At 39.4% G+C, this 26,030-nt stretch overlaps 1 protein-coding gene across 4 annotated transcripts; it reads left to right on the top strand.

Moving 5' to 3' along the window:
• The first annotated feature begins 22 nt into the window (after nucleotides 1-22).
• On the top strand, nucleotides 23-26,030 carry NIF3L1 (NGG1 interacting factor 3 like 1). 4 transcript variants are annotated; one of them, XM_060622917.2, is made up of 7 exons: nucleotides 23-117; nucleotides 2,278-2,887; nucleotides 3,706-3,868; nucleotides 6,994-7,120; nucleotides 9,017-9,155; nucleotides 18,478-18,561; nucleotides 22,920-26,030. In XM_060622917.2, the coding sequence occupies exons 2-7, from the start codon at nucleotides 2,455-2,457 to the stop codon at nucleotides 23,102-23,104; spliced, it is 1,131 nt and encodes a 376-aa protein (XP_060478900.1). In that variant the 5' UTR covers nucleotides 23-117; nucleotides 2,278-2,454; the 3' UTR covers nucleotides 23,105-26,030. The 4 variants fall into 4 exon arrangements, with proteins under 4 accessions (XP_060478900.1, XP_078307158.1, XP_060478899.1 ...); XM_060622916.2 differs by lacking the exon at nucleotides 23-117 and adding an exon at nucleotides 186-325; XM_060622915.2 differs by lacking the exon at nucleotides 23-117 and adding an exon at nucleotides 186-350.

Genomic DNA, 26,030 nt, shown 5'->3' with positions numbered 1-26,030 from the left:
CCTTGGGTTCAGACGTAAAATGGGAAGGACCACTTCCGCCCAGCTCCTTTCCCCCGCCCCATCTTGCAATGCCAAGAGTCCCTGGGCAGGACCGGAAGTGGTGCTAGAGGAGAATTGGTGAGTCCTGGGCTATTTATTCCCGCTTGGCCAGGCCCAGGTTAGCGTAAATTGTAGGAGTTGTGAGATTGCGTCTGTGAAAGGAGGCAGAGGAGGAGACAGGGGCAGGAAACTGCCTTGTGGCATAAGAGCATAGGGCGCCAGGGGAGCAGGGGTCCTAACTCAGGAGTTTCTGCCAGTGCCTGGTCTCGTCACTGTCCTGGAAAAGGTCTGAAGTGGGACTGAAATGTCAGGTAGATAAAGTAACGTAAGAGGGTGCAGTTCGCAGGCTGTAAAGTGGTCCCTACTAATGTATTTTAAAAACAGTGCTTACTCTAGGCCAGGCATTGTTCCCAGCTGTACGGTTAAATCTTGTGACAACACTATAAGCAGGGCACTTTTATTCTCATTCTAAAGAAGGTGAGACAGCAGAGGTTGAGACATTTGTTACACAGCTGTGGTTCTGGGAGTTCGTTGCGTTTCAGAATGGGTCCTCCAACCCACAATGCTATGCCGCCTCCCATTGTTAATTGTTGCGTCAAGCTTCTCGGTTTTCTAAAAATGGAGGGTGTTCTATGTTATTTACAAGGGTTCTTTCAAATTTAGCAGTAAATAACTCAAAAGTGGTATGGTGGCCCACTAGGGCTTCACTTTCAAGGCCTGCCAGATTTAGAAGAGTCTGGAAAGTGGGGCAGTATCAGAACTTGGAAATTCGAGAGTGGAAGTGGTATAAGGACCTTTAGAAGGTCTTCCGAGACCTTAGGCTCCAGTGGATTTTGTAGGCTCTGCATCATTTCTTTGTTTTTGTTTTTAAGAAAAAGCGTGCGGGGCGAGGGGCAGAGGGAGAGAGAGAATTCCATGCAGGCGCCGTGGGGCCTGACACAGGGCTTAATCGCAGGACCCTGGGATCATGACCTGAGTCAAAATCAAGAAGAATTGGGTACTCAACCAACTGAGCACCCCCCCCCCCCCCCGCCCCGGGCGCCCCATTCAAATCAGATACTGAACAAGTACTCACATCTCTTAGTAAACATTTCTGCTGAAAAAAATAGTTTTTTTCAACAAATTTGTTAAACATTTTTGTTGAAAGAATTTGTTTTTGAAATTACTGGGTTATGACTAATTTGGTAAAATTTACAATTGGCCATGCTTTTCTTGTTAATTATTGTGCATACAATGAATGCTTTTCTTCAAAAACAGAAATGTTCCTAGAATCTTAATGGAATTAACAGTGTTTTGTATAGGGGCTAGACACTGAAGATGTTTATTAAGAAAAACTTTATTTGAGGCACCTGGGTGGCTCAATTGGTTAAGTGTCCAACTTCAGCTCAGGTCATGATCTCACAGTTCCTGAGTTCAAGCCCTGCATCAGGCTCTCTGCTGTGAGCACAGATCTGGCTTCAGATTCTTCCTCTCTGTCTCTGCCCCTCCCCTGCTCACACTGTCTCTCTCAAAAATAAATGTTAAAAAAAAGAAAAAAAGCTTTATTTAAGAAGTTAAAGGATGGGGCACCTGGGTGACTCAGCTGGTTAGTGTCTGACTCGATTTCAGCTCAGGTCATGATCTCCCAGTTTGTGAGAGCCCCGAGTTGGGCTCTGTGCTGACAGCATGGGATATTCTCTCTCTCTCCCCCACCATTCCTCTCCCCACCCCTCCCCCACTTGCACTCTCTCTGACTCTCTCAAAATAAATAAAAAGTTGAAGGAAACTTGTAAGGAAAGATAGTATTTAGAGTAATGGAAAAGGGATGAGGGTGGTTGAAGCAAGGATGGGGAGAAAAAGAACTTTGTGTTGGGGGCTGAGGAAGTGGGGATGAATGCGTACTATGTACCAGGCTTGTGCTAGGTGATTTACACATCTTAATTGATTTGCTTCTATGGATGGCCTTTGATTTTGGTTATAGTAGCTCCCATTTGGTAAATGAGAAAACAGCCTCAGAGAAGCTAAGTGACTTACCTAAGGTATCATGTGCTGGTAAGTGGCAGAATCAGTATTTGAACCCAGGGATATGTGACTATAGTCACATAGTTCTTTTGCTCATATGCTTTGCTACCTCAAAGGTCCAGGCTTAAAGTGTACATGTGTACCATTTCCTGTGTGTTGACTTCAGATACTCAATTTTACCTGATTTCTTCTCTCCCTTTTGTTTTGTTTTGTTTTGTTTTGTTTTGTTGTTGTTAGTGTGCAAGCAGGAGAGAGGGGCAGAGAGAGAGACTCTTAAGCAGGCTTCATGCTCAGTGGGGAGCTCAGTGCAGAACTCGATCCCACAACTTTGGGATCGTGACCTGAGCTGAAATCAAGAGTCAGACGCTCAACCGACTGAGCCACCCAAGCATCCCAGTTTTACCTGATTTCTGTATGTTATCTCGTGTACTCCTCACTCCCACAACAATCCGGCTTGTTCATTCCCTGATCTGCAGTTCTTCCCGTTCCTTCATGGATTTGAAGGTTCTCCTTTCCTCCTTGAATGACTTTGCATCCCTCTCACTTGCTGAGAGTTGGGACAATGTTGGATTACTGGTGGAACCAAGCCCACCACACACTGTAAACACACTCTTCCTTACCAATGACTTGACCGAGGAAGTGATGGAGGAGGCACTGCAAAAGAAGTCAGATCTTATTCTCTCCTACCATCCGCCTATTTTCCGACCTTTGACGCACATAACCTGGAAAACCTGGAAGGAGCGCCTGGTGATTCAGGCTCTGGAAAACAGAGTTGGTATTTACTCTCCTCACACAGCCTATGATGCTGCACCCCAGGGAGTCAATAGCTGGTTGGCTAAAGGGCTTGGTGAGAAGCCTCTTCTTTCATGTTTAATATTTTCCCTACGAATGCTTTGAAATTTTAGAATGTCTTTCTAGTAGAATTTTAACTGCTTTAGATGTGGGTACCATTCTATTTTTATATATTTAAAAATAATGTTGTGAAATCTGGCCATTAAATTGCATTTGAGAAATTAAATTTTCATCCTTAATAAGGAAAGCATAGGAAATCTTTATTGCTGGACTGAGCTTTGTGAGTCCTCACTCACGTGACACAGTGCCTAGCACCCAGAAATTCAAGAAGTGCTTGTTAAATTGAGCTCTGAAATCTCAGATCTCTCCAGGATATTCTTTGTATGTCAGTTAGATAGAAATCAGATTTTCACTGAATGCTTACTCATGCCCAGCACAATGACGGAATTCAGCCTATGTGTTTTAGCTTTATTTTTAGTTAGTTATTTTCATTTACTCATTTGGGGTTGAAACTTTTATGATGACATAATCTGAATTAATGTGGTCAAGTAGGTTATGAGCATTTGCAACCTGAATGATGATTTACCTGAATAAATTTAGTAAGCAGTCACAATTCTATGTATCATCTAAAACTTCATGAGTCCAGTTTTTGTGGTATTTAACAGTCTTCTGGAAAATAATTCTGAAAATAAATTTGATTTTATGTCAATACTAAATCACTAGATTATGGGGACTTTTGGATGTATATGTAAGGGATATATATATGTGTGCATATTATATAAACATCAGTTTCTAAAAGCTTATTTCTTAAAATTTTGTCCATAATAGTTTATCTTTTTAATTAAAAAAAAAACAACACAATTTTATTCCTAGGAGTTTGCACCTCCAGGCCCATACATCCTTCCAAAGCTGCCAACTACCCAACGGGGGGAACCCACAGAGTAGAATTCAGTGTTAACTCCACCCAACACCTGGACAAAGTCATTTCTGCAGTGAAAGAAATTGCAAATATTTCTATCACTTCTTTTTCTACTAGGTATGATATATTTTTCTTCTTTTTTGTGTGTACTTATCTGCAAGGATCTTCTTTATAAATTCTATAACTCTAGTATTGTGAACTGAAACAAATTGTTTCCCCCCAGGGTGGGTTTACGAGGCAGTATACTTCTCATTTGCATGTAGGTGCTCCAGAAGAACCATGGGTTTTTTTTTCCTGAAACAATAAAAATGACAAGTAACACTATTTTCTAGGTGGGAGGGACTATACTATGCCTTTTATTTACAACGTTTCTAATTCCCCTGATAATGTTGAAAGGTGGTTTTTACTTTATAGTATATAGATAAACCCTACTGACTCACTGATTACATAGGTTTACTCTTACCAGTTTCAAGCAAATCAGTGATTCTCAAACACTTTAACGGAAGAAGACATTCAGGTGCCTCTTAAAAGGCCAATCATTTATTTAGGGCAGAGATATCAAAATGGTGCCTTTAGTGGATTTTCTTTGAAGCTAATTTATCCGAACATCTTTTGAAGCAAGTTAGGAGACAAGTTACACAAAGCTGGAACTTAATAATTGTTTAAAAAAACAAAGATGAATATAATAACTTTAAGAAGATGGAGATCTGTTCCAGGCTACAACAAAAAGGGACTCTTGTGAGTGGTTTTTAGGTGTAGATACCTTGTAATAAAATTATTGCAAATGCTTTCTAATAGTGTTGAGGGATTTAAAAAACCTCAAGAAAAATTGTTTCCAGGACTTTGTATAGATTCCAGTTATGGATGTCTTTTACCATATTGAAATACTGTGTAAGTACTGAAATTAAAAAGATACACATGAAAATTTCAAACAATGTAAAAGTCCTCCTTGTTCCCTCTACTCAATTCCAGTATCTTCAATTCATGTTACCTTTTCCTTTGTTTTCAGAGAAGTGGGTATCTTTCTAAACACATACAGGAACATGGAGAAATGCAGATTTTTGTGGGTTTTTTTTTTTTATTGTTAATTAAATGGCATGCTGCATTTGCCCCTTTTACTGAACAAGAGGTCTTAGAGATCTTTCTATGTAGGTATAGAAGATCTCTTTAACTGCTATGTAGTGTTTCTTATGGATCTACTGGACTTTCTTTAAGCATTTCTCTTCCTAACTAATGAACTTTTTCCTTTTTTAAAAAGTTTATTTATTTTGAGAGAAACAGAGACAGTGTGAGCTGGGGAGGGGCAAAGAGAAAGGGAGAGAGAGAATCCCAAGGAGGCAGTGCAGAGCCCAATGTGGGGCTCCTAATTCATTAAACCAAGAGATCATGACCTGAGCCGAAATCAAGAGTCAGACACTCGACCGAGTCACCTAGGTGCCTTCCTCCCTTTTTTAAAACTGATGCACATTTAGTTTGGTTTTAGTTTTTCCTTATTACGGGTGATATCTGGGTTTTGTGATTAGATTGGGGTCCAGGCACTTTTTCCTTTTTTCTTGTCAAAGCTCTACAGATGATTCCAGTGTTGACAACTACTCTTCCAGATTCTTTTAAGGTGTCTTTTAGCTCTAGAATTCTATGATTATATTTTTAGAGTTTATGGTTAAATACAAAACTTTTCTGATGCCAATGTTTTTGGAGACACTTCAGGGCATTGCTTCTCAGGGTCATTCAAGACCCCCTACAGAACGTTGGCTTCATCCTAAAGCTATGTAATTAGAATGGGGTTTGCCTGAAAAATCTGTCCAGGAGATTCTTGTTTCAGTGGTTTGAAAAATTAACTTCTTTGGGCCTTAAAAAATTCAGTTTGAGGGCACCTGGGTGGCTCGGTTGAGTGTCCAACTTTGGCTCAGGTCATGATCTCATGGATTGTGACTTTGAGCCCCACATCGGTCTTACTGCTGTCAGCTTGGAGTCTGCTTTGGATCCTCTATCTCCCTTTCTCTCTGCCCTTGCCCTGAGCGCGTGCGTGCGTGTGTGTGTGCGCGCGCGTGTTTTCTCTCTGTCTCAAAAATAAAAAGCCCTTCATTTGGGAAAAAAATTCGATTTGCTTTGGCAAATCATAGAAGTTCATAGAAGTTCTATTTCACTGGATCTGTAGAAGGGTCCAGTAGCTATCATTTTAAGAAGGTAGCAGATTTCTGATGCATACCTGGGATTAGGAACAATTCTAGAATAGTAGTTTCAAAGTGAGGTCCCTGAACCAGCAGTATCAGCATCACCTGGAACTTGTTAGGTAAATTCTAAGACCCCACCTAGATCTACTGAATCTGAAACTGGGGAGGTGGGGTGGAGCTCAACATTCTATTTTAATAAGTCTACAAGGAGATTTGGATGCATGCTGAAGTTTGAAAAATATTTTTATTTATTTATTTAATTTTATTTTTTTAAGTTTACTTATTTTGAGAGAGCGAGAAAGAACACGAGAAGGGGAAGGGCACAGAGAGAGAATCCCAAGCAGGCTCCGCACTGTCAGCACAGAGCCTGACAGGGGTCTGGAACTCACAAACTGAAAGATCATGTCCTGAGCAGAAGTCAAGAATCTTGACACTTAACCGACTGAGCCACCCAGGTGTCCCTTGAGAAATACTATTCTTGGGGCACCTGGGTGGCTCAGTCGGTTGAGCGACTAACTTCGGCTCAGGTCATGATCTCGCAGTTTGTGAGTTTGAGCCCCACGTCGGGCCCTGTGCTGACAGATCAGAGCCTGAAGCCTGCTTCAGATTTTGTGTCTCCCTCTCTCTCTGCCCCTCCCCTGCTCATGCTTTGTCTCTCTCTGTCTCAGAAATAAATAAACATAAAAAAATTAAAAAAAAAAGTATTCTTGAAAATGGTTTGGTTTGGGATTGCAACCTAAATTTCATGTAAATTTTTTTTTAAGTTTATTTTGAGAGAGAGTGAGTGCAAGTGGGGGAGGGGCAGAGAGAGAGGGAGAGAGAGAATCCCAAACAGACTCTGACTGTCAGCAAGGATCCTGATGCAGGGCTTGAACCCACAAACTGAGATCATGACCTGAGCTGAAACCAAGTGTCAGAGGCTTAACTGACTGGGTCACCCAGGCGTCCCCTAAATTTCATGTAAATCTAATCTTAATTATAGGAGGTTGTAAAGTGTGGATTGTTTATAATATGTTTTACTTACATTCATCCTAGAACAGCAAGTGATTTTTTTTTTTTTTTTAATAGGACTGATGATGAAGAACAAACACGGATTAGTCTGAATTGTAGTCAGGAGGCTTTGTTACAGGTGATGGCTTTTCTTTCCCAGAACAGACAATTCTATCAGAAGACTGAAATTCTGTTACTGGAGAAGGTAATAAAAATATATACTGCGCATTTTTGTTTGGCAAATTCATTTGTAAGTTGTTATATCAACACGCTGTTAACTGTTACCTAAAGAAGCACAAGGTAGTGTTGAGGACATAAAATACCCTGGAAAATATACTGTACTGAGAAAGGGAGACATTCCAGGAATGGAAAAGTGTTGGTAGAGGTTTTAGTTCATTCAGGCTGCTATAACAAAATACCCTGGACTGGATAGCTTATGAGCAACAGAAATTTATGTCTCACAATTCTGGAGCCTGGGAATTCCCAAGATCATGGTGCTGACAGATTTGGAGTGGTATCTGGAGAGGGTCCACTTCCTGATTCATCATCGGTACCTTCCCTCTGTGTCCTCACGTAATGGGAAGCACTAAGGATCTCTCTTGGAATCTGTTTTATAAACTAATTCCAGTCATGTGGGCTCCCCTCTCATGACTTAAGTACCCCCTAAGGGCTCCACCTGCTAATACCATCATCTTTGGGGGTTAGGATTTCAACATAGGAATTTGTGCAGGGGCAGACACATTCAGGTTATAGAAGTGTAGTATTGTGTGTTTTTTTTGTGTGTATTTTTTTAAATGTTTATTTTTTTTTAGAGAGTGACAGAGTGTGAGTGGGAGAGGGGCAGAGACAGAGGGAGACACAGAATCCAAAGCAGGTTCCAGGCACTGAGCTGTCAGCACAGAGCCTGATGTGGGGCTCGAACCCCCCCATGAGATCATGACCTGAGCGGAAGTTGGACGTTTAACCAGCTGAGCCACTCAGGTGCCCCAGTGTGGTAGTTTGTTTTTTTTTTAATGTTTTTTTATTGAAGTATGGTTGAAACCCAGTATCATATAGTACTTTTTAGGGTTAGAGACTCGGTTACAGGTTCTATCACTTTTATACCCTCTGCCTGGACCATTCTATTTGCTCCTTTAACTTGACAGCTATTCATATGGTGATTTCTGCATCTTTACTTTCTGGCTCAGAATGCTTTCTTAAGGTAAAAACTTAAAAAAATGACCATATTTACTGGAACTCTCTGTTCCACTTAATGGATCCCACATATAATTTAGTATATACAAATATTGACCTTATTCCCACATCTCCCCTTTGAATATTACTTTTTTCTATTTCATTGGTGGCATCATCTTCTGCCTGATTTTCTAAGTTTACAGAGCTCTCCCTTGCCTCTCATAAATCCATGCCTGCTGATTCTGTCCCCAAATCTATAGAATGTTTCTCTTCTCTATGTCACCACAGTAGTTGAAAAGTTGTGCTTTGTCACCACAGTAGTTGAAACTCTCCTATCCCAGGTGACAAAAGAAGAGTAGTCTCCCTAGTGGGCACCGGAAGGGCGACAGTCCATGCTTTTTCTCATAGTGTACTGGCCATGGCCTCTGTCTCCATCCCTTGCTCTGCACATCAGCTGTAGCGTCTGCTCTTGGAACCGCTCTGAGCTCGTACCTTTCCACATCTCACCCTATCCCTTTCCTACCACACTATACTTGACATCACCCCCTTTATTATTATTATACATTTTTTTTTACTTTTTTCTGGTCTGGGAGGCCTACATTTTTGCAAAACCTTTGGTTCCACTTCCTCCAAGTATCCCCACCCCAAGTCCCAGCTCATTTATTTTGTCATTTCTTTGTGCTCCCATAAAATGGTTCCTGTCTTGTATTTAAACACTTTTATTGTGATTAGTTATCTAAACATTTGCCTCTCAGGAGACTGAGCTCCTAGAAGTCAGAGAATGTTTTTGTCAGGCTTGCATCCTTGAACTTCAACCGGGACCTGGCTGTAGTAAGCTCACAGTGTGCATGTTTTATTGATCTCAGTATTTGCTGTATGTTTTCTAGGACTGAGATGGACAGTTTTTCTAACTTGTGTTTCTCTTCAGCCTCCACTTCCACAAACTGGGATGGGACGGTTGTGCACACTGGATGAGCCTGCTTCCTTGGCAACCATGATTGAGCGAATCAAAAGGCACCTTAAACTAGCTCATGTTCGTCTTGCTCTTGGGGTAGGAAGGACCTTAGGTAAATATGATCCATTTATTTGTCCCGTGTACCTACTAATAATGTAGTATTACATAGTATTTGGGCAAAAGTTGATGGTTTGGGTTGTAGTAATGTGACAGGAAACATGTTAGTTCACGGGGGGCTGACTGATTTATTTTATCAATCCAGGTGGGCTAGGTTATGCTGTGGTGTACATCTTATTTGGCTCAAGCAAGATTTGTCTCATTCCTACTCCATGTTCATTTCAAGTCAGCAGAAGTCTACTCATCGTACACTGATTGCTGTTGCAGAGGGGGAGTTTTGGATGGTCTTGGACCATCAGTTAAACATTAACCCAGAAATGATACATTTTCTGTTCAAATCATTGTCTAGAATGAATCACATTTTGAGCACAAGTCAGGGCATGAAGCACAGTCCTACCATGGGCCAGGAAGGGCGCCGGAAGTTTTTATTATTCCAATTACAATGCAAGTATTCTATTTTATAATACTGATGGCATTTTACAGCAAGATGCCAAGTGATCCACTGCAGTTTCCGAGTCTTGTAGTCTTGGTTTTTGGCTTTTAAATACTGCAGTAAACATAGGGGTGCATATATCTTTTCAAGTTAGTGTTTTTATTTTCTGTGTGTAAATATCCAGTAGTGGAATTACTGGGTCATATGTATTCCTATTTTTAATTTTTTGAGGAACCTCCATACTGTTTTCCACGGTGGTTGCACTTAGTAATGTTCCCACTAGCAGTGCATGAGGGTTCCTTTTTCTCCACATCCTTGCCAACACTTGGTATTTCTTGTCTTTTTGTTTTCAGCCAGTCTGAGAAGTGTGGGTGATCTCTCATTGTGGTTTTGGTATGCATTTCCCTGATGATTAGCGATGTTGAGCATCTCTTCATGTGTCTTTTGGCCATCTGTATGTCTTTGGAAAAATGTCTTTTCAGGTCTTCTGCCCATTTTTAAATTGGATTATTTGTTTTTTTATAGTGTTGAGTTGTAGAAGTTCTTTATATATTTTGGATGTAAGCCTGTCATTGGATATATCATTGCAAATATCTTTTCCCGTTGAGCAAATTGCCTTCTCATTTTGTTGATGGTTTCCTTTGCTGTTCAAAAGCTTTTTATTGTGGTGTAGTCCCAATAGTTTATTTTTGCTTTTGTGTACCTTCCCTGAGGAGACCTATCTAGAAAAGTATTTCTAAGCCGGTGTCAGAGAAATTACTGCTTATGTGTTCTTGTAGGAGTTTTATGGTTTCAGGGCTCACATTTAGGTTTTTAAACTGTCTTGGGTTTATTTTTGTGTATGGTATAAGAAAGCTGTCCATTTTCATTTTTTTGAATGTAGCTGTCCACTTTACCCAACACCATTTGTTTTTTTGTTTGTTTTTTCTATTGATAACCAACTTTATTGTTTTTCTTTAATTAATTAATTTATTTTTAAAATATAATTTATTGTCAAGTTAGCTAACATACAGTGTATACAGTGTGCTCTTGGCTTCGGGAGTAGATTCCCATGATTCATTCCTTACATACAACACCAGTGCTCATCCCAATAAGTGCCCTCCTCAATGCCCATCACCCATTTTCCCCTCTCCCCATCAACCCTCAGTATGTTCTCTATTTAAGTGTCTCTTATGGTTTGCCTCCCTCTCTGTTTGAAACTATTTTTCCCCCTGCCCTTCCCCCATGGTCTTCTGTTAAGTTTCTCAAATTCCACATATGAGGGAAAACATATGTATCTGTCTTTCTCTGACTGACTTATTGCACTTAGCATAATACCCTCCAGTTCCGTCCATGTTGTTGCAAATGACAAGATTTCATTCTTTCTCATTGCCAAGTAGTCATTCCATTGTGTATATAAAACACATCTTCTTTATCTTTTCATCACTTGATGGACATTTGGGCTCTTTCCATAATTTGGCTATTGTTGATAGCGCTGCTGTAAACGTTGGGGTACATATGCCCCTGTGATTCAGCAGTCCTATATCCTTTGGATAAATTCCTAGTGGTGCTATTGCTGGGTTGTAGGGTAATTCTATTTTTAATTTTTTGAGGAACCTCTGCACTGTTTTCCAGAGTGTGGCTGTACCAGTTTACATTCCCACCAACAGCGTGAGAGGGTTCCCGTTTCTCCATATCCTTGCCAACATCTGTTGTTTCCTGCGTTAATTTTAGCCACTCTGACTGGTGTGAGGTGGTATCTCAGTGTGGTTTTGATTTGTATTTCCCTGATGATGAATGATGTTGAACATCTTTTCATGTGTCTGTTGGCCATCTGGATATCTTCTTTGGAAAAGTGTCTGTTCATGTCTTCTGCCCGTTTCTTCGCTGGATTATTTGTTTTTTGGGTTGGGAGTTTGGCAAGTTCTTTATAGATTTTGGATACTGACCCTTTATTTGATATGTTATTTTCAAATATCTTCTCTCATTCTGTTGGTTGCCTTTTAGTTTTGTTGATTGTTTCCTTCACTGTGTAGAAGCTTTTTATCTTGATGAGGTCCTAATTGTTCATTTTTGCTTTTATTTCCCTTGCCTTCGGAGACATACCAAGTAAGAAGTTACTGGGACTGAAGTCAAAGAGGTTGTTGCCTGTTTTCTTCTCTAGGGTTTTGATGGTATCCTGTCTCATATTTAGGTCTTTTGTCCATTTGAGTTTATTTTTGTGTATCATGTAAGAAAGTGGTCCAGTTTCATTCTTCTGCATGTTGCTGTCCAGTTCTCCCATCACCATTTTCTAAAGAGACTGTCTTTTCCACAGGATACTCTTTCCTGCTTTGTCAAAGATTAGTTGGCCATATGTGGGTCCAATTCTGGGTTCTCTATTCTATTCCATTGGTCTGTGTGTCTGTTTTTGTGCCAATACCAGACTGTCTTGATCATTACAGCTTTGTACTAGAGGCTAAAGTCTGTGATGGTGATGCCTCCTGCTTTGGTTTTCTTCTTCAGCATTACTTTGGCTATTCGGGTCTTTTGTGGTTCCATACAAATTTTAGGATTGTTCCAACACCATATGTTGAAGAGACTTTTTCCCATTGGATATTCTTGCCTCCTTTGTTGAAGATTAACTGACCATATATAAATGGGGGTATATTTCTCAGCTGTTTCATTGATCTATGTGTCTATTTTTATGCCAGCACAATACTTTTTTGATTATTAAACCTTTGTAGTATGTCTTATTTTTAACGTATGTTTATTTTGAGAGAGAGAGACAGAGAATGAGCAGGGGAGAGGGGCAGAGGGAGAAAGAGAATCCCAAGCAGGCTCTGCGCTGTTGGCACAGAGTTTGATGTGAGGCTCAATCCCATGAACTGTGTAATCATGACCTGAGCCGAAATCAAGAGTTGGACCCTTAACCGACTGAGCCACCCGGGTGTCCCTGTAGTATATCTTGAAATTGGGTAGTATGATGATGCCTCCTGCTTTGTTCTTTCTCAAGATTGCTTTCAATGTCTTTTGTGCTGCCATACAAATTTTAGTATTATTTGTTCCAGTTCTGTGAAAACTACTGTTAGTATTTTGATAGGGATTGCACTGAATCTGTAGATTGCTTCAGTAGTATGGACATTTTCACAATATTCATCACATCCATGATAGTGGAATATCTTTGCATTTCTTTATGTTACCTTCAATTTCTTCCATCAGTGTTTTATAGTTTTCAGAGTAGAGGACATTGACCTCATTGGTTAAGTTTATTCCTATTTTATTCTTTTTGGTGCAGTTATAAATGGAGTTGTTTTCTTAATTTCTCTTTCTGCTATTTCATTATTAGTGTATAGAAATGCAACAGATTCCTGTGTATTAATTTGTATTTTGCAACATTATTGAATTCATTTATTATTACTTTTGGTGGAGTCTTGGGGTTTTCTGGTGTATACTATTATGTTGTCTGCAAATAGTGAGAGTTTCACTTCTTCCTAAACAATTTGGATGCCTTTTATTCTTGTCTGATTGCTATGACTAGGACTTCCAGTGGCAAGAGTGGGCATCCTTGTCTTGTTCCTGATCTTAGAAGATAATCTCTGTTTTTCACCACTGAGTATGATGTTAGCTCTGGGCTTTTCATATATACCCTTTATATATTGAGGTATGTTTCCTTTAAACCCACTTTGAGGTTTTTATCATGAACAGATGTTGAATTTTATCCTGTTCTGCCCCTATTGAGATGGTCATATGATTTTTATCCTTTGCTTTGTTAATGTGTTTTACATTGATATTCTGAATATTGAAGCATCATCCTTGCGTCCTTGGAATTAATTCAGTTTGGTTGTGGTGGATGTATTGGTGAATGTGGTTTGCTAGTATTTTGTTGAGGATTTTTGCATCTATATTCACCAGGGATATTGGCCTGTAGGTTGGGAGTGTCTTTGTCTCGTTTTGGTATCAGGGTAATGTTGACCTTGTAGAATGTATTTGAAGCTTTCCTTCCTCTTCTATTTTTTGGAATAGTTGAAGGAGAATACCTATCAAATCTTCCTTGTTTGGTAAATTCATCTATATATCTAGACTTGTATTTGTTGCGAGTTTTTTGATTACCCATTAAATCTCATTGAATTGGTCTGTTCAGATTTTATTTGTTTTTACTTTAGAGAGAGAGTGTGTGCATCAGTGGGGAGAGGGGCAGAGGAAGGGAGAGAATCTTAAGCAGGTTCCACTCTCAGTCCATCATGGGACTTGATCCTACATCCCTGGGATCATGACCTGAGCTGAAATCAAGAAGCGGGCACTCAACCAACTGAGCCACAGTGTGTTTAGATTTTCTATTAATCCCTGATTCAATTTTGGAAGTGTGTTTAGATTTTCTATTAATCCCTGATTCAATTTTGGAAGATTGTGTTTTTCCAAGAGTTTATCTATTTCTTCTAGGTTGTTCAGTTTGTTGGCATATAATTTTTCATAGTAGTCTCTTTGGATTTCTGTTTTGTCAGTTGTTACTTCATTCATTTCTGATTTTTTTAAATTTGGGTCCTCTATTTTTCTTGATAAGTCTGGCTAAAGGTTTATCAATTTTTGTTTATCTATTCAAAGAAACAGCTCTTGGTTTCCTTGATCTTTTCTATTGTTTTTTTATTTTAGTCTGTATTTCATTTATTTCTGTCCTGATCTTTTATTTCCTTCCACTAACCTTGGGTTTTGTTGTTCTCATTCGGTTAGATATAAGGTTAGATTGTTCAGATATTTCTTGTTTCTTGAGGTAGGCCTGTATCACTGTAAATTTTCCTTTCACTGCTTTTGCTGTGTCCCAAAGATTTTGGACCATCGTGTTTTCATTTTCATTTGTCTCTGTATTTTTTGATTTCTTTGTTGACACATTGGTTGTTTAGCTCCCACATGTTTGTGTTTTTTTTCCAGTTTTTTTCTTGTGATTGATTTCTAGTTTCCTACCATTGTGGTTGGAAAAGATGCATGATATGATTTTAGTCTTCATAAATTTACTGAGACTTATTTTTTTTTAATTCTTTTTAAATGTTTTATTTATTTTTGAGAGAGACAGAGACAGAATGCAAGTGGGTTAGGGGCAGAGAGAGAGACACACACACAGAATCCAGAGCAGGCTCCAGGCTCCAAGCTGTCAGCCCGATGCGGGGCTTGAACTCACACGCCGTGAGATCATGACCCGAGCCGAAGTTGGACGCTCAACAGACTGAGCCACCCCGGCGCCCCAATTGAGACTTCTTTTTTGGCCTAACATGTTTTATCCTGGAGAATCTTCCATGTACGTTTGAAAAGAAGGTATATTCTGTTGTTTTGGGATGGAATGTTCTGTATATATCTGCTAACACTAATGTGTTGTCCAAAGACACTGTTTCTTTATGGATTTTCTGCCTGGATGATTTATCCATCAATATAAGTAGGTGTTAAAGTCTCCTACTGTTACGATAGTATGGTCAAACTTTCTCTTTATATCTGTTAATAGTTGTTTTATGTATTTAGGTGCTCCAATGTTGGGTGCAGAGATATTTATAATTGTTATATCCTTTTTTGCATTGATTCCTTTACCATTATGTAATGCCTTCTTTCTCTCTTGTTACATCTTTGTTTTAAAGTCTATTTTGTATTGCTACCTTTGTTTTGTTTTGTTTTGTTTTGCTTCCATTTGCATGGAATCTTCTTCCATCCCTTTTCCTTCAGTTTGTATGTATCTTTAGGTCTGAAGTGATAAAATACAGACCCTTCTATATGCTGCCTACAGGAGACTCACTTCACCCTATATTTTTTGATTGTTGCATTTACACCATTTACATTTAAAGTAATTACTGATAGGTATGTGCTTATTTTTATTTTGTTAATTGTTTTCTGGTTATTTATGTAGTTCTTTTCTGTTCCTTTTTTCTTCTCTTGTTCCCTTTCGTTGTCACTGGTAATTTTCTTTAGTGTTATGCTTGGCTTGCTTTCTTTTCAGTTTTTGTGGATCTGTTACAGATTTTTGTGTTTGTGGTTACCAGAAAGTTTCTCTATAGGACCCTAAATATATAGCCATCTATAATTGATGGTTACTTAAGTTCGAACACCTTTTTTTTTTTTTAATGTTTGTTTATTTTTGAGAGAGAGAGAGCGCACACATGCAGTGGAGGGGCCAAGAGAGAGGGAGACAGTGCATCTAAAGCGGGCTCTGTGCTGACAGCAGAGACCCTGATGTGGGGCTTGAACTCACAAACCATGAGACCATGACCTGGGCTGAAGTCAGATGCTCAACTGACTGAGCTGCCCAGGCACCCCAAGTTGGAACACCTTTTAAAAGGACTTGTTTTTTATTCCTGCATGTTGTGTGTGGCATCATATTTGACATCTTTTTCTTCATAACTATTTCCTAATTATGGCTTTTTCTTTTCTCCTTAAAAGAAGTTCTTTAACATTTGTTGTAAGTCTGGTGTAGTGGTGATGAACTCCTTTAACTTTTGCTTGTCTGGGAAACTCATTTTATCTCTCCTTCAAATCTGAATGATAATCTGGCTAGGTAGATTATTCTTTTTTTTTTTTTTTTTTTTTTTTGAGAGAGACAGAGCACATGAGCAGGGGAGGGGCAGAGAGAGGGAGACAGAATCTCAATCAGGCTCCACAGTGTCAGCATGGAGCCTAATGTGGGGCTTGAACCCATGAAACCATGAGATCATGACTTGAGCTGAAGTCAAGAGCTGGACGCTTAGCCAACTGAGCCACCCAGGTACCCCCTGGGTAGATTATTCTTGATGGTGGGTTTTTTTCCTTTTAGCATTTTGAATATATCATGATACATTCCCTTTTGGCCTGCAAACTTTCTGCTGAAAATCAGCTGATAGCCTTCCAGAGTTTTCCATATAAATAACTTTTTGCTTCTCAGTTACTTCTTTTAAAATTCTCTTTATCTTTAGTCTTGGACATTTCAGTTATTATGTGTCATGGTGTGGATCTCCTTGGGTGTGTCTTGTTTGGACTCTCTGTGTTTCCTTCTCCAGGTCAGGGAAGTTTTCAGCTATTCTTTCTTTTTTTCTTAAATTTATTTTTATTTTTTATTAAAATTTTTTTTAATGTTTATTTTTGAGAGAGAGCAAGCATGAGTGGGAGAGAGGCAGAGAGAGGGAGGGAGGGAGGGAGGGAGACAGGATCTAAAGTTGACTCCGTGCTGTCAGTGCAAAGCCAACATGGGGCTCGAACTCACAAACTGTGAGATCATGATCTGGGCTGACATTGGACGCTCAACTGACTGAGCCACCCAGGCTTCCCAACTGTTATTTCTTCAAATAAATTGTCTGCCTTTTTCTTTATTCTCCTTCTGAGACCGATACATGCTATGATTGTTCACTTGATGTTGAAGAGATCCCTTAACCTATCCTCATTAAATTTTTTTTTTTTTCCTGTTCAGGTTGGCTGTGTTCCATTATCAGTTTTTCAGATCACTGATCTGTTCTTTTGCATTTGTTAATTCCCTCTAATGTATTTTTCATTGCAGTTATATTCTCCATTTCTGGTAGGGTTTTTTTTAATGTTTTGTTTATTTTTGAGAGAGCACAAGTGGGGGATGGGCAGAGAGAGAGGGACACAGAGGATCTGAAGCAGGCTCTGCACTGAGAGCAGTGAGCCCATTGTGGGGCTTGAACTCACAAACCGCGAGATCATGACCTGAACCAAAGTTGATGCTCAGCCAACTGAGCTACCCAGGTGCCCTGATAGGTTTTTTTTAAAAAAATATTTTCTGTCTCTATGTTGAAGTTCTCACTGAGTTCTTCCACTCTTCTCTCCAGTCTGGTGAGCATCTTTATGACCATTACCTTAAACTCTTTGCCTGGAGTATTACTTCTCCCTGTTTCATTAGTTCTTTCTCTGAAGTTTCATTTTATTCTTTCATGTGGAACATATTCCTCTGTCTTCTCATTTTGCTTGACTTTCTGTGTTCACTTCCATGAATTATGCGGAACAGCTGCTTCTCCCCAACTTGAAGGAATGGTCTTATGTATGGTCATCCCTGAGTAGACTGTGTGCCTGCTGACTTTGGTTGGCTGGAATGGTGTTGGGCATGGGCAGACTCCCAGGGCACTCAGTGCTGGAGCTGCCCTGGTGGGATGGTTGGAGCTAAAGTGGGCATGGACTGGGGTGGTCCTAAGGCTCTCAGAGAATGCCTTGGCAGGATAACTGAAGCTGAAGTGGATGTAAGCTAAGTGTTCCAGGGTGCTCTGTGAGCTCTGTGGAGCTGAGGTGAGGCTTGGACTGGTGGGGGGGAACCTGAGTGCTTTGCACAGGGGGCACCCTGGCAGCACAGCTGTACCTGAAATAGGTATAGGCCAGAGGGTCCCAGAGCTCTCCATGCAGAGGGCACCCTCAGCCTCTCTCTTAAAATACCACTGATGGAATGACCAGTAATGAAGTGTCCATTCTAGAAGCCTTAAGTGCTAAATACTTGTTGGATTTGGGCTTCAAAGTTTCTGTTATTTTACTCTACAGCAACTCCTCAGAGGTTGTTCTTTTGACTAAATATGATATTTAAAAATACATGTCAAATGAGTTTGTAGCATTCCTATAACTAGCCCTTTTAGTCCCTCACCTGAGAAGGAGCTGGTACCTGCCTATCTCTCACTGTTGCCTGGAAAACCAGGATGGTCACTTTACCAGCCTTATGTGGGCTTGTGCACAGCTATGTCTGTTTTAAGGAATTAATAGCCCTGCATTGGGTTATTTTTGCAATACCAAAGAATCATCTGTCTATATGAAGATGTGTTTTATTATTTTTTTAAATTCAGTAAGCAAAGTTCATTTACTGGTAATGAGACCAGGAGTAAAGTCTGCATTATGTGAAAGATTATTAATACAAATTATAATATTAAAATGAAGGGGAATTATAATGTGTTGGTCTCTTGTTTCCTTTATTTTGAAGAGTCTCCAGTCAGAGTCGTGGCCCTGTGTGCTGGTTCTGGGAGCACCGTGCTGCAGGGGGTAGAGGCCGACCTTTACCTCACAGGTATGATAGCCTCTGGGTCTCCTTTTCTTTTTTGTGTGTATCATTCCCAGCTTTATTTTTTATAAGAAAAAAAAAACACAACAGGTTTTTAAGCCAGCACCTGGCATATAGATGGATCTAATACCTGTTGTTAGAACCTGAACTAAATAGGAACTGCACTGAAATTGGAGATAGACCATATTCTTTAATTTTTTTTATTATTTTTTTTTTACTAGTAAATTTAGACCATATTCTTTTAGAGGGAAAAAAAAATCATTAAACAATTTACTGTTAGATTATCTTAAAAACTTGTGTTCAGTATTTATTTAACCTGTGTTCTTCCTAAACATTCTCATAGATTTCATGTCTGTTAACGGGACACTGTCTACCTTTCCACCTTAGCTAAAGCCACTAAAGCCAATCATTAGTTCCTATCAGTTCTAGCTCCAGAATCTTTTTTTTAAGGTTTATTTATTTTTGAACCCATGAACCATGAGATAATGACCTGAGCCGAAATCAAGAGTTGGATGCTCAACCAATTAGGCCACACAGGCACCCCATCCAGAATCTTTATAGAGCCTTTCCTCTTATCTCTATTCAGGCATCATCTTCTACGTGAAATACTTAAATCTAATCTTAAGTCTTCCACATACAACCCTCAAGTTAACTTTTTTTTCAAAAGTACAAATTTGATGGTATATAATATTATCCTAGCTAAAAAGTCTTTAGTGGTTTCCTTCACGTGTCCTGGTCAGGCCTGAACATTCATCCTCTTTCATGCAGCCTTCTGCTGTTTTCTCTGGCTAGAATGCCTTCCTTGCCCATTTCTTTATACTTGTAGTGATAAGCTCAAGATACCTCCTCTGAGAAGCTTTTTCTGGAACTGTCTGGCTCCTGCCCTGATGGTCATGCCTTCCTCTCCAATTACTATTGCTTTATCCTTTTTTTTTTTTTTTTTAATTCTTCTTTTTTTTTTTTTTCAACGTTTTTTATTTATTTTTGGGACAGAGAGAGACAGAGCATGAACGGGGGAGGGGCAGAGAGAGAGGGAGACACAGAATCGGAAACAGGCTCCAGGCTCCGAGCCATCAGCCCAGAGCCTGACGCGGGGCTCGAACTCACGGACCGCGAGATCGTGACCTGGCTGAAGTCGGACGCTTAACCGACTGCGCCACCCAGGCGCCCCTAATTCTTCATTTTTTAATTTTAGAGCGAGAATGAGCAGGGGAGAGGGGCAGAGGGGCAAAGGGGGAGAGAGAGAGAGAATATCTTAAGCAGGCTTCACAGTCAGCACAGAGCCTGACGTGGGGCTCATTTCCAAGACCCTGGGATCCTGATCTGAGCTGAAATCAAGAGTCGGACACTCAGCTGCCTGAGCCACCCAGGTGCCCCTCCTGTTGCTTTCTCCTTAACCTTCAGTATGCATTTCTATCAGATGGTAATTGTTCAGCTTTATACTCTGTCCTTGAGGGTAACATCTAATAGGTACAAGGCCCATCATTCAGAAGATTTGGAGGCACTTTGTACACTAATGGTTGTATTTTGCTACATTTGCATATTCTGTGTTACATACATATTCTGTGTGTGTATGTGTATAAATATATATCTATGGGTGTGCATATAAATATATTTCTATTTATGTGTTTCCCTCGAAACCATTTTGTAATAAATTTCATACATGACCTTTTATCCCAGAAGCATCAGCATATATCTCCTAAGAACTAAGGACATTTTCTTTTATTTTTTTTTTATTTTATTATTATTATTTTTTTAACGTTTATTTATTTTTGAGACAGAGAGGGACAGAGCATGAACGGGGGAGGGTCAGAGAGAGGGAGACACAGAATCCGAAACAGGCTCCAGGCTCTGAGCTGTCAGCACAGAGCCCGACGCGGGGCTCGAACTCACGGACCGCTAGATCGTGACCTGAACTGAAGTCGGACGCTTAACCGACTGAGCCACCCAGGCGCCCCCCCCTTTTTTTTTTTTTTTTAACGTTAGGACATTTTCTTTTATGACCAATGATCAAATACAGGAATTTAGGATTGTTAAGACACTTACTTAATATGTAGTCTGTATTTAAATTTTGCCAAATGATTAGAATTGCATTTCTTTTTCTGATTGATACCTAATCTGTGAGCACACATTGCATCTAGAAGAGTTTCTCGGCTCTGTCCAGAGCATTGACATTTTTGAAGAGTATAGGCCATTTGTTTTATGGTATATCTCTAAATTTGGGGGATGTGATTATTTCCTTATAAATAATGACTTTCTTAAAACTAGTTCTTTTTTTTTTAAACGGCTTGAAAGAGACTTTTAAAATGTTTTTGTTTTTATTCTTTGTTTTTAGAGAGTGCACAAGTGGGAGAGAGGGGCAGAGGAAGAGAAAGAGAATCTTAAGCAGGCTCTATACTTTGCATGTAGCCTGATGTGGGACTCCATCCCATGACCCTGGGATCATGACCTGAGCCAAAATCAAGAGACACTCAACTCACTGAGCCACCCAGGCACCCCTGGTTTTCTTTGTTTACACTTCTAAGCAATATGTGCATAAGATAAATTCATGCAGTTCAAAATTGTTAAAATAGCCTTCCTATCTGTTTACTTGGGGAAATAGAAAGTATCTTCTTATCTGGCTGACCTTAGATGTCTATGATCTGTGAGGTGTCGCTTTGAGTATAACTTTAGGGATGAAAAGCACCAGGTCAAAGGCACATATAGGCCCTCTCCTGATGTTCATCACCCTTACTCTGAGTGTAACATGGTAGTATCAGGGTGTTAAGGGTAGTATCCTAGAAAGACCAGCAGATTTGCTCCTTGTAAATATAAATTCTCATTTGCTTCTTTCCCACAGCTATCCTCCTAAGCTAGGCTTTTCTTCCCTTTGCCTTCAGCTAGTACAGAGTCTTTGCAGATCCCCCTGTCCGCGCCTTGCCTTTCATGCCTTCTCCTCACAGCATTTATAATTGTCCAGGTCACCAGACTTGTCTCTCCTGAAGCATGGCTTCTAACTGGGCCCCTTAGTGTCTTTCTTCTTTTTACTTTCCTATTTACCTTTACTATTACCTTTACTATTTACTATTACCTTTACTATTACAGATTAAGATATTTTAAAAGATTATTGAATAAAAAAATATCCCATATATGAAATTGACATGTATTGGGGAGCAGGAAAGTGTGGAGGATTAAACCTTTCCCTAAGAACCTTTTTCCCTTATTTTTTGATGTTTTCAGGGCTCTAAACATATTTCAAAATTAGACTTGTTATGAACAAGCTAAATTGTGTATTTTTGCTGTAAAATCAGAAGTCCTCAAATTCACAAATAGTGTTTTTAAAAAATTCAAGACACTTGAGGGGGCACCTGGGTGGCTCAGTGAGTTGAACATCTGGCTCTTGATTTTGCCTCAGTCATGATCCCAGGGTCATGGGATCAAGCCCTGTTGGACTCTGCAATGAGCATGGAGCCTGCTTGGGATCCCCTATCCTGCCCCTCCCTTGCGTACACACACACACACTCTCTAAAATAGGAAAAAGCAACTATTGGGACACCTGGGTGGCTCAGTCAGTTAAACATCTTGGCTATTAATTTCGGCTCAGGTCAAGATCTCATGAACAGCGAGATTGTACTGTGGGGCTCTGCGCTGACAGCACAGAGCCTGCTTGAGATTCTCTCTGCACCACCCATGCATGTGCCTGTGCTCCTTCTCTAAATAAACATTACAAAAAATACAGGACACTGGAGTTTTTTTAAACCTTTTTACAAAAGAGGAGCTCCTCTTCTACCAGTAACTTCAGAATTTCTAGGAATTTTGCCTAAGTTAAAAGAAAATAAATACCCTGTATGTATGTATGTATGTATTTATTTACCTTGTCTTTAATTTAGAAGTAACCTTAAGCTGGTTTTATCCTTATTAGAGTAGAGCCGATACTGAAGATTTTGGTGTTCACAAAGCAAAGAAGTGTTTGGGAACTATACCTAGGATTTTCTGGAGATATTTTGTTATTTGATATTGATATAGATGAGAAATTTTCTGAAAGCCCCAGTTGACTTAGCAGTACTCGTTTATCTTCTTATGGAAACATTTTGAATGGGTGTTCTTGTAGATCTGGTTCTGGTGGTATTAGATGCTATTGCATACGGGAGTTTAGATTCTTGTCTCGAGTCTGCCAAGGAGAAAGAATTTGGAATTCTCATTGGGATGATCTGTCTCTTTCTAAATGGGAAGACACCTAATAAACCTGTACATTGCTTTCTAGATTTATGTGTAAAGTTCTGCTTTTTACACGATGAAGACTTGGGTGTTTCTGCAGTTATGGTTCAGCATTCCACAGACTCTGTGTCTAATATTTAAGTATTTGCTCTTTCCTTTGTTGGCAGGTGAGATGTCCCATCATGATGTTCTGGATGCTGCATCCCAAGGAATAAATGTCATCCTCTGTGAACACAGCAACACTGAACGAGGTTTTCTTTCTGATCTTCGAGATATGCTGGGTGCTCACTTGGAAAATAAGATTAATATTATCCTGTCAGAAAGAGACAGGGACCCTCTTCATGTGATTTAAAGCATACAGGGACAACAAGATGGCAGAGTCTACAAATTGATTTGCTCCCAACTTGAATGCGTAACAGGAATCAGCAGACTTAGTATCCATCTGGAAGAATGTCATAGAATGTACACTATTTCTGGTTTGTAAATCTGCTTCACCAAATAGTCTGTAGCTTGTATGGTAAAAACCATAATGTATTAAACACTTAACAATTAAACGTATTAAACAAACTACTATTAACAAATATTTATTATAAGATGAATTAAGATTATGATACAATGTGAAGTACATATTTATCAACTCCAGGAAGATTACTTAACATTCTTGGTAAGTACCTTCTTCTTAGCTTAATTATAAATGAGATCTGTCATTTGAGATCTCTCTGCTCTTGGTTAGTTTAAAAAACTTGAGATTAGAATACTGATTTCTAGGTAGCAGCCTCTAGGGGGTGATAAGGTATGTCTGTATGTTCCTGTTCATAGATCACTAATGTCTCACATAAATTTCAGAATCAGGATGAGGTTTTGTTTTTGTGTTTTTTTTCTTAATATACATGACCATTATTCATAACTATTGTTTTATTGCTTTTGGGTAACTTACCTGTAATTTTATTAGTAATACATAAAAGATGGTTAGCTTTCAAAATACCAGTTATCATACAGTATTAATTTTGTGCTAGGCCCTCTCAAGTATGTTATAAACAGTTTCAATCCCTATAAATAAGAATACAGGTATTATTATTATTTCCATTTTATAGATGAGTGAACTGAAACAGAGGTTAAGGAGTTTGTCCAAAGCCACGTAGATAGGGAGTGAAGGAGTTAGGACACAAAATGTGGTAGCCTTGCTTCACAGTCTGTGTTCTTTACTTCTTAACACTGACGGTAAAACTGATATAGGAGTTATATAAGGAATTCTGAAGGAAAAGAAATCCATTTTCACTGGGATTTTCTCTGGCTGGTATGGGAGGTTTTTCGTTTGAATACTTATATTTGCAGTTTCTCTGCTGAGCTTTTTACTTTGGTAATAATAAAAGCAAATCTTGTAAAATGCTGAGAAAGGATTTTACATTTCTTTTGTAGGACCCTTTTCCTACCAATCATCGCCCAGAGGATTTGGGATCCTGACTCACAAATTATTCTTGGTGGTTTGCTGTAATATTGATTCACTGCAGAAGTAACTCGATAGGACTGAGCCTTAAGAAATGTCCCCAGTTAGAGTCAGAGGAGGAGCCAAGAGAGGAGGTGGGAGGAGAATCAGAAAAGATTCAGAAGCCCAAGTAGAAAGCTTAGATGAGGGATGGTGACACCAAAGTAGAGAGAATGAGATAGCAGACAGCTTTGAGAGACCATCTTACTGGCATTTGCCTCAGTCATTGTGTTCTATGTGCTGGGCCCATAGAGAAGTGGGGAGAATAGGACAGAAATTTGGATGATATTTTAGAGTATATTGTAATTAACTATGCTAAGGATATGCAGAGGGCTTACAGGGAAAGTTATCTGAGGAATGGGGGATAGATTTCAGTCAAGAGGTACAGCGTGAACAAACACCAAGTAAAGAGGAACCACACAATGCATTGAAAAAGCCCAAGTAATTAATTCACTTGTCAGGGCAGAAAGCAGGAGGCATGAAAGGTATGGTCAGAGATGGTACTTAAGAAATTGCTTGGGGCCAGTAATTTCTCAAACTGTTTTTTTCTCTTTATGGCACACTTAACAGTTACTCATGCTGAAGGTTGTGGATTAATTCCTTTGGATAGAGTTCCAGAGGGGATTTAATGGATCGAAGAATTCATTCATGATTGGACATACTTATTGCTAGTTTTTTTTTTTTTTTTTTTTAAAGAATGACATTATTGGGGTGCCCAGGTGGCCCAGTTGGTTAAGTGTCCGACTCTTGATTTTGCTGGGGTCAAGATGACCTAGCCGTTTAGGAGTCTGAGCCCCGCATCAGGTCTGTGCTGATAGTGTGGAGCCTGCTTGGCAATCTCCCCGCTCCCCACCCCCACCCTCTCAACTTGTCATGTCTCTTTGTCTCAAAATAAGCTTTAAAAATTGTAGTAGTAATGTCACTTTTTTTTTAAGTTTCTTTACTGGCATGCTAACATTTTTAAGTAACTAAAAGTACTCCCAAATATATCCTCTGTAGTTTTTAAAACATAAAGTACTACTGAAGATGAATTCTTTATTTTCGCTTGTCAAATTTTCTGAACTGTTAACTTTAAGGTGTTATCATTGCTTTTCAAACTTGAATGTGCACAAGAACATCTGGAGATGTAGTTTAAAAATGCATTACAAAAGGGGCGCCTGGGTGGCTCAGTCGGTTAAGCGTCTGTCTTCGGCTCAGGTCATGATCTCATGGTTTATGAGTTCGAGCCCTGCGTCAGGCTCTGTGCTGACAGTTTGGAGCCTGCTTTGGATTCAGTGTCTGCCTCTCTCTGCCCCTCCCCAACTTGTGCTCTGTCTCTCAAAAATGAATAAATGTAAAAAAAAAAAAAATGCATTACAAAAAATGCAGATTGATTTGTAATGCAAAAGATGCATTACAAAAGATGCAGATGCTTGAGTAGGGCCCAGGCATTTGAGTTCCCAAGAGATACTGCTGCTGCCATCTTGAGGACTACACTTGAGGTAGCAAAAGTAACAATGGTGACATGAATACTTGGGAGGGCTTGAGGCGAAAGTGTGCTACATGCCAAAATTATGAAAATTTTGTAGTTTTATTATACTCACATTTAATGTCACATTGTCTACAGCATCAGTTATTTCAAGTTTATTTTATTCAGCATAGTAAGGATACTATTAATGCTATTAAAACCTCATAATAGATATTTTGTACTTGACCTTCATGTCCTTAAAACTCCTGTCTAGCATAGAGCCTTCTGTGTAATGAGCGTTCAACAAACATGGATTAAAAATGTTTTAGCAGCAATTTGAAAAAA

The sequence above is a fragment of the Panthera onca genome, chromosome C1 (assembly GCF_046562875.1).
Source record: "Panthera onca isolate mPanOnc1 chromosome C1, mPanOnc1 haplotype 2, whole genome shotgun sequence".
Lineage (NCBI taxonomy): Eukaryota > Metazoa > Chordata > Mammalia > Carnivora > Felidae > Panthera > Panthera onca.
The sequence above is the reverse complement of the archived record's forward strand: the minus strand, read 5'-3'. Positions and strand labels throughout refer to the sequence as shown.

What these genes read in the sequence shown, in the direction of transcription:
- NIF3L1 (XM_060622917.2), top strand. Translation starts at nt 2,455, where the DNA reads ATGTTATCTCGTGTACTCCTCACTCCCACAACAATCCGGCTTGTTCAT. An exon ending in ATCACTTCTTTTTCTACTAG is followed by an intron (nt 3,869 to 6,993) that starts GTATGATATATT and finishes TTTTTTTAATAG; the next exon opens with GACTGATGATGAAGAACAAA. An exon ending in GGCCGACCTTTACCTCACAG is followed by an intron (nt 18,562 to 22,919) that starts GTATGATAGCCT and finishes CTTTGTTGGCAG; the next exon opens with GTGAGATGTCCCATCATGAT.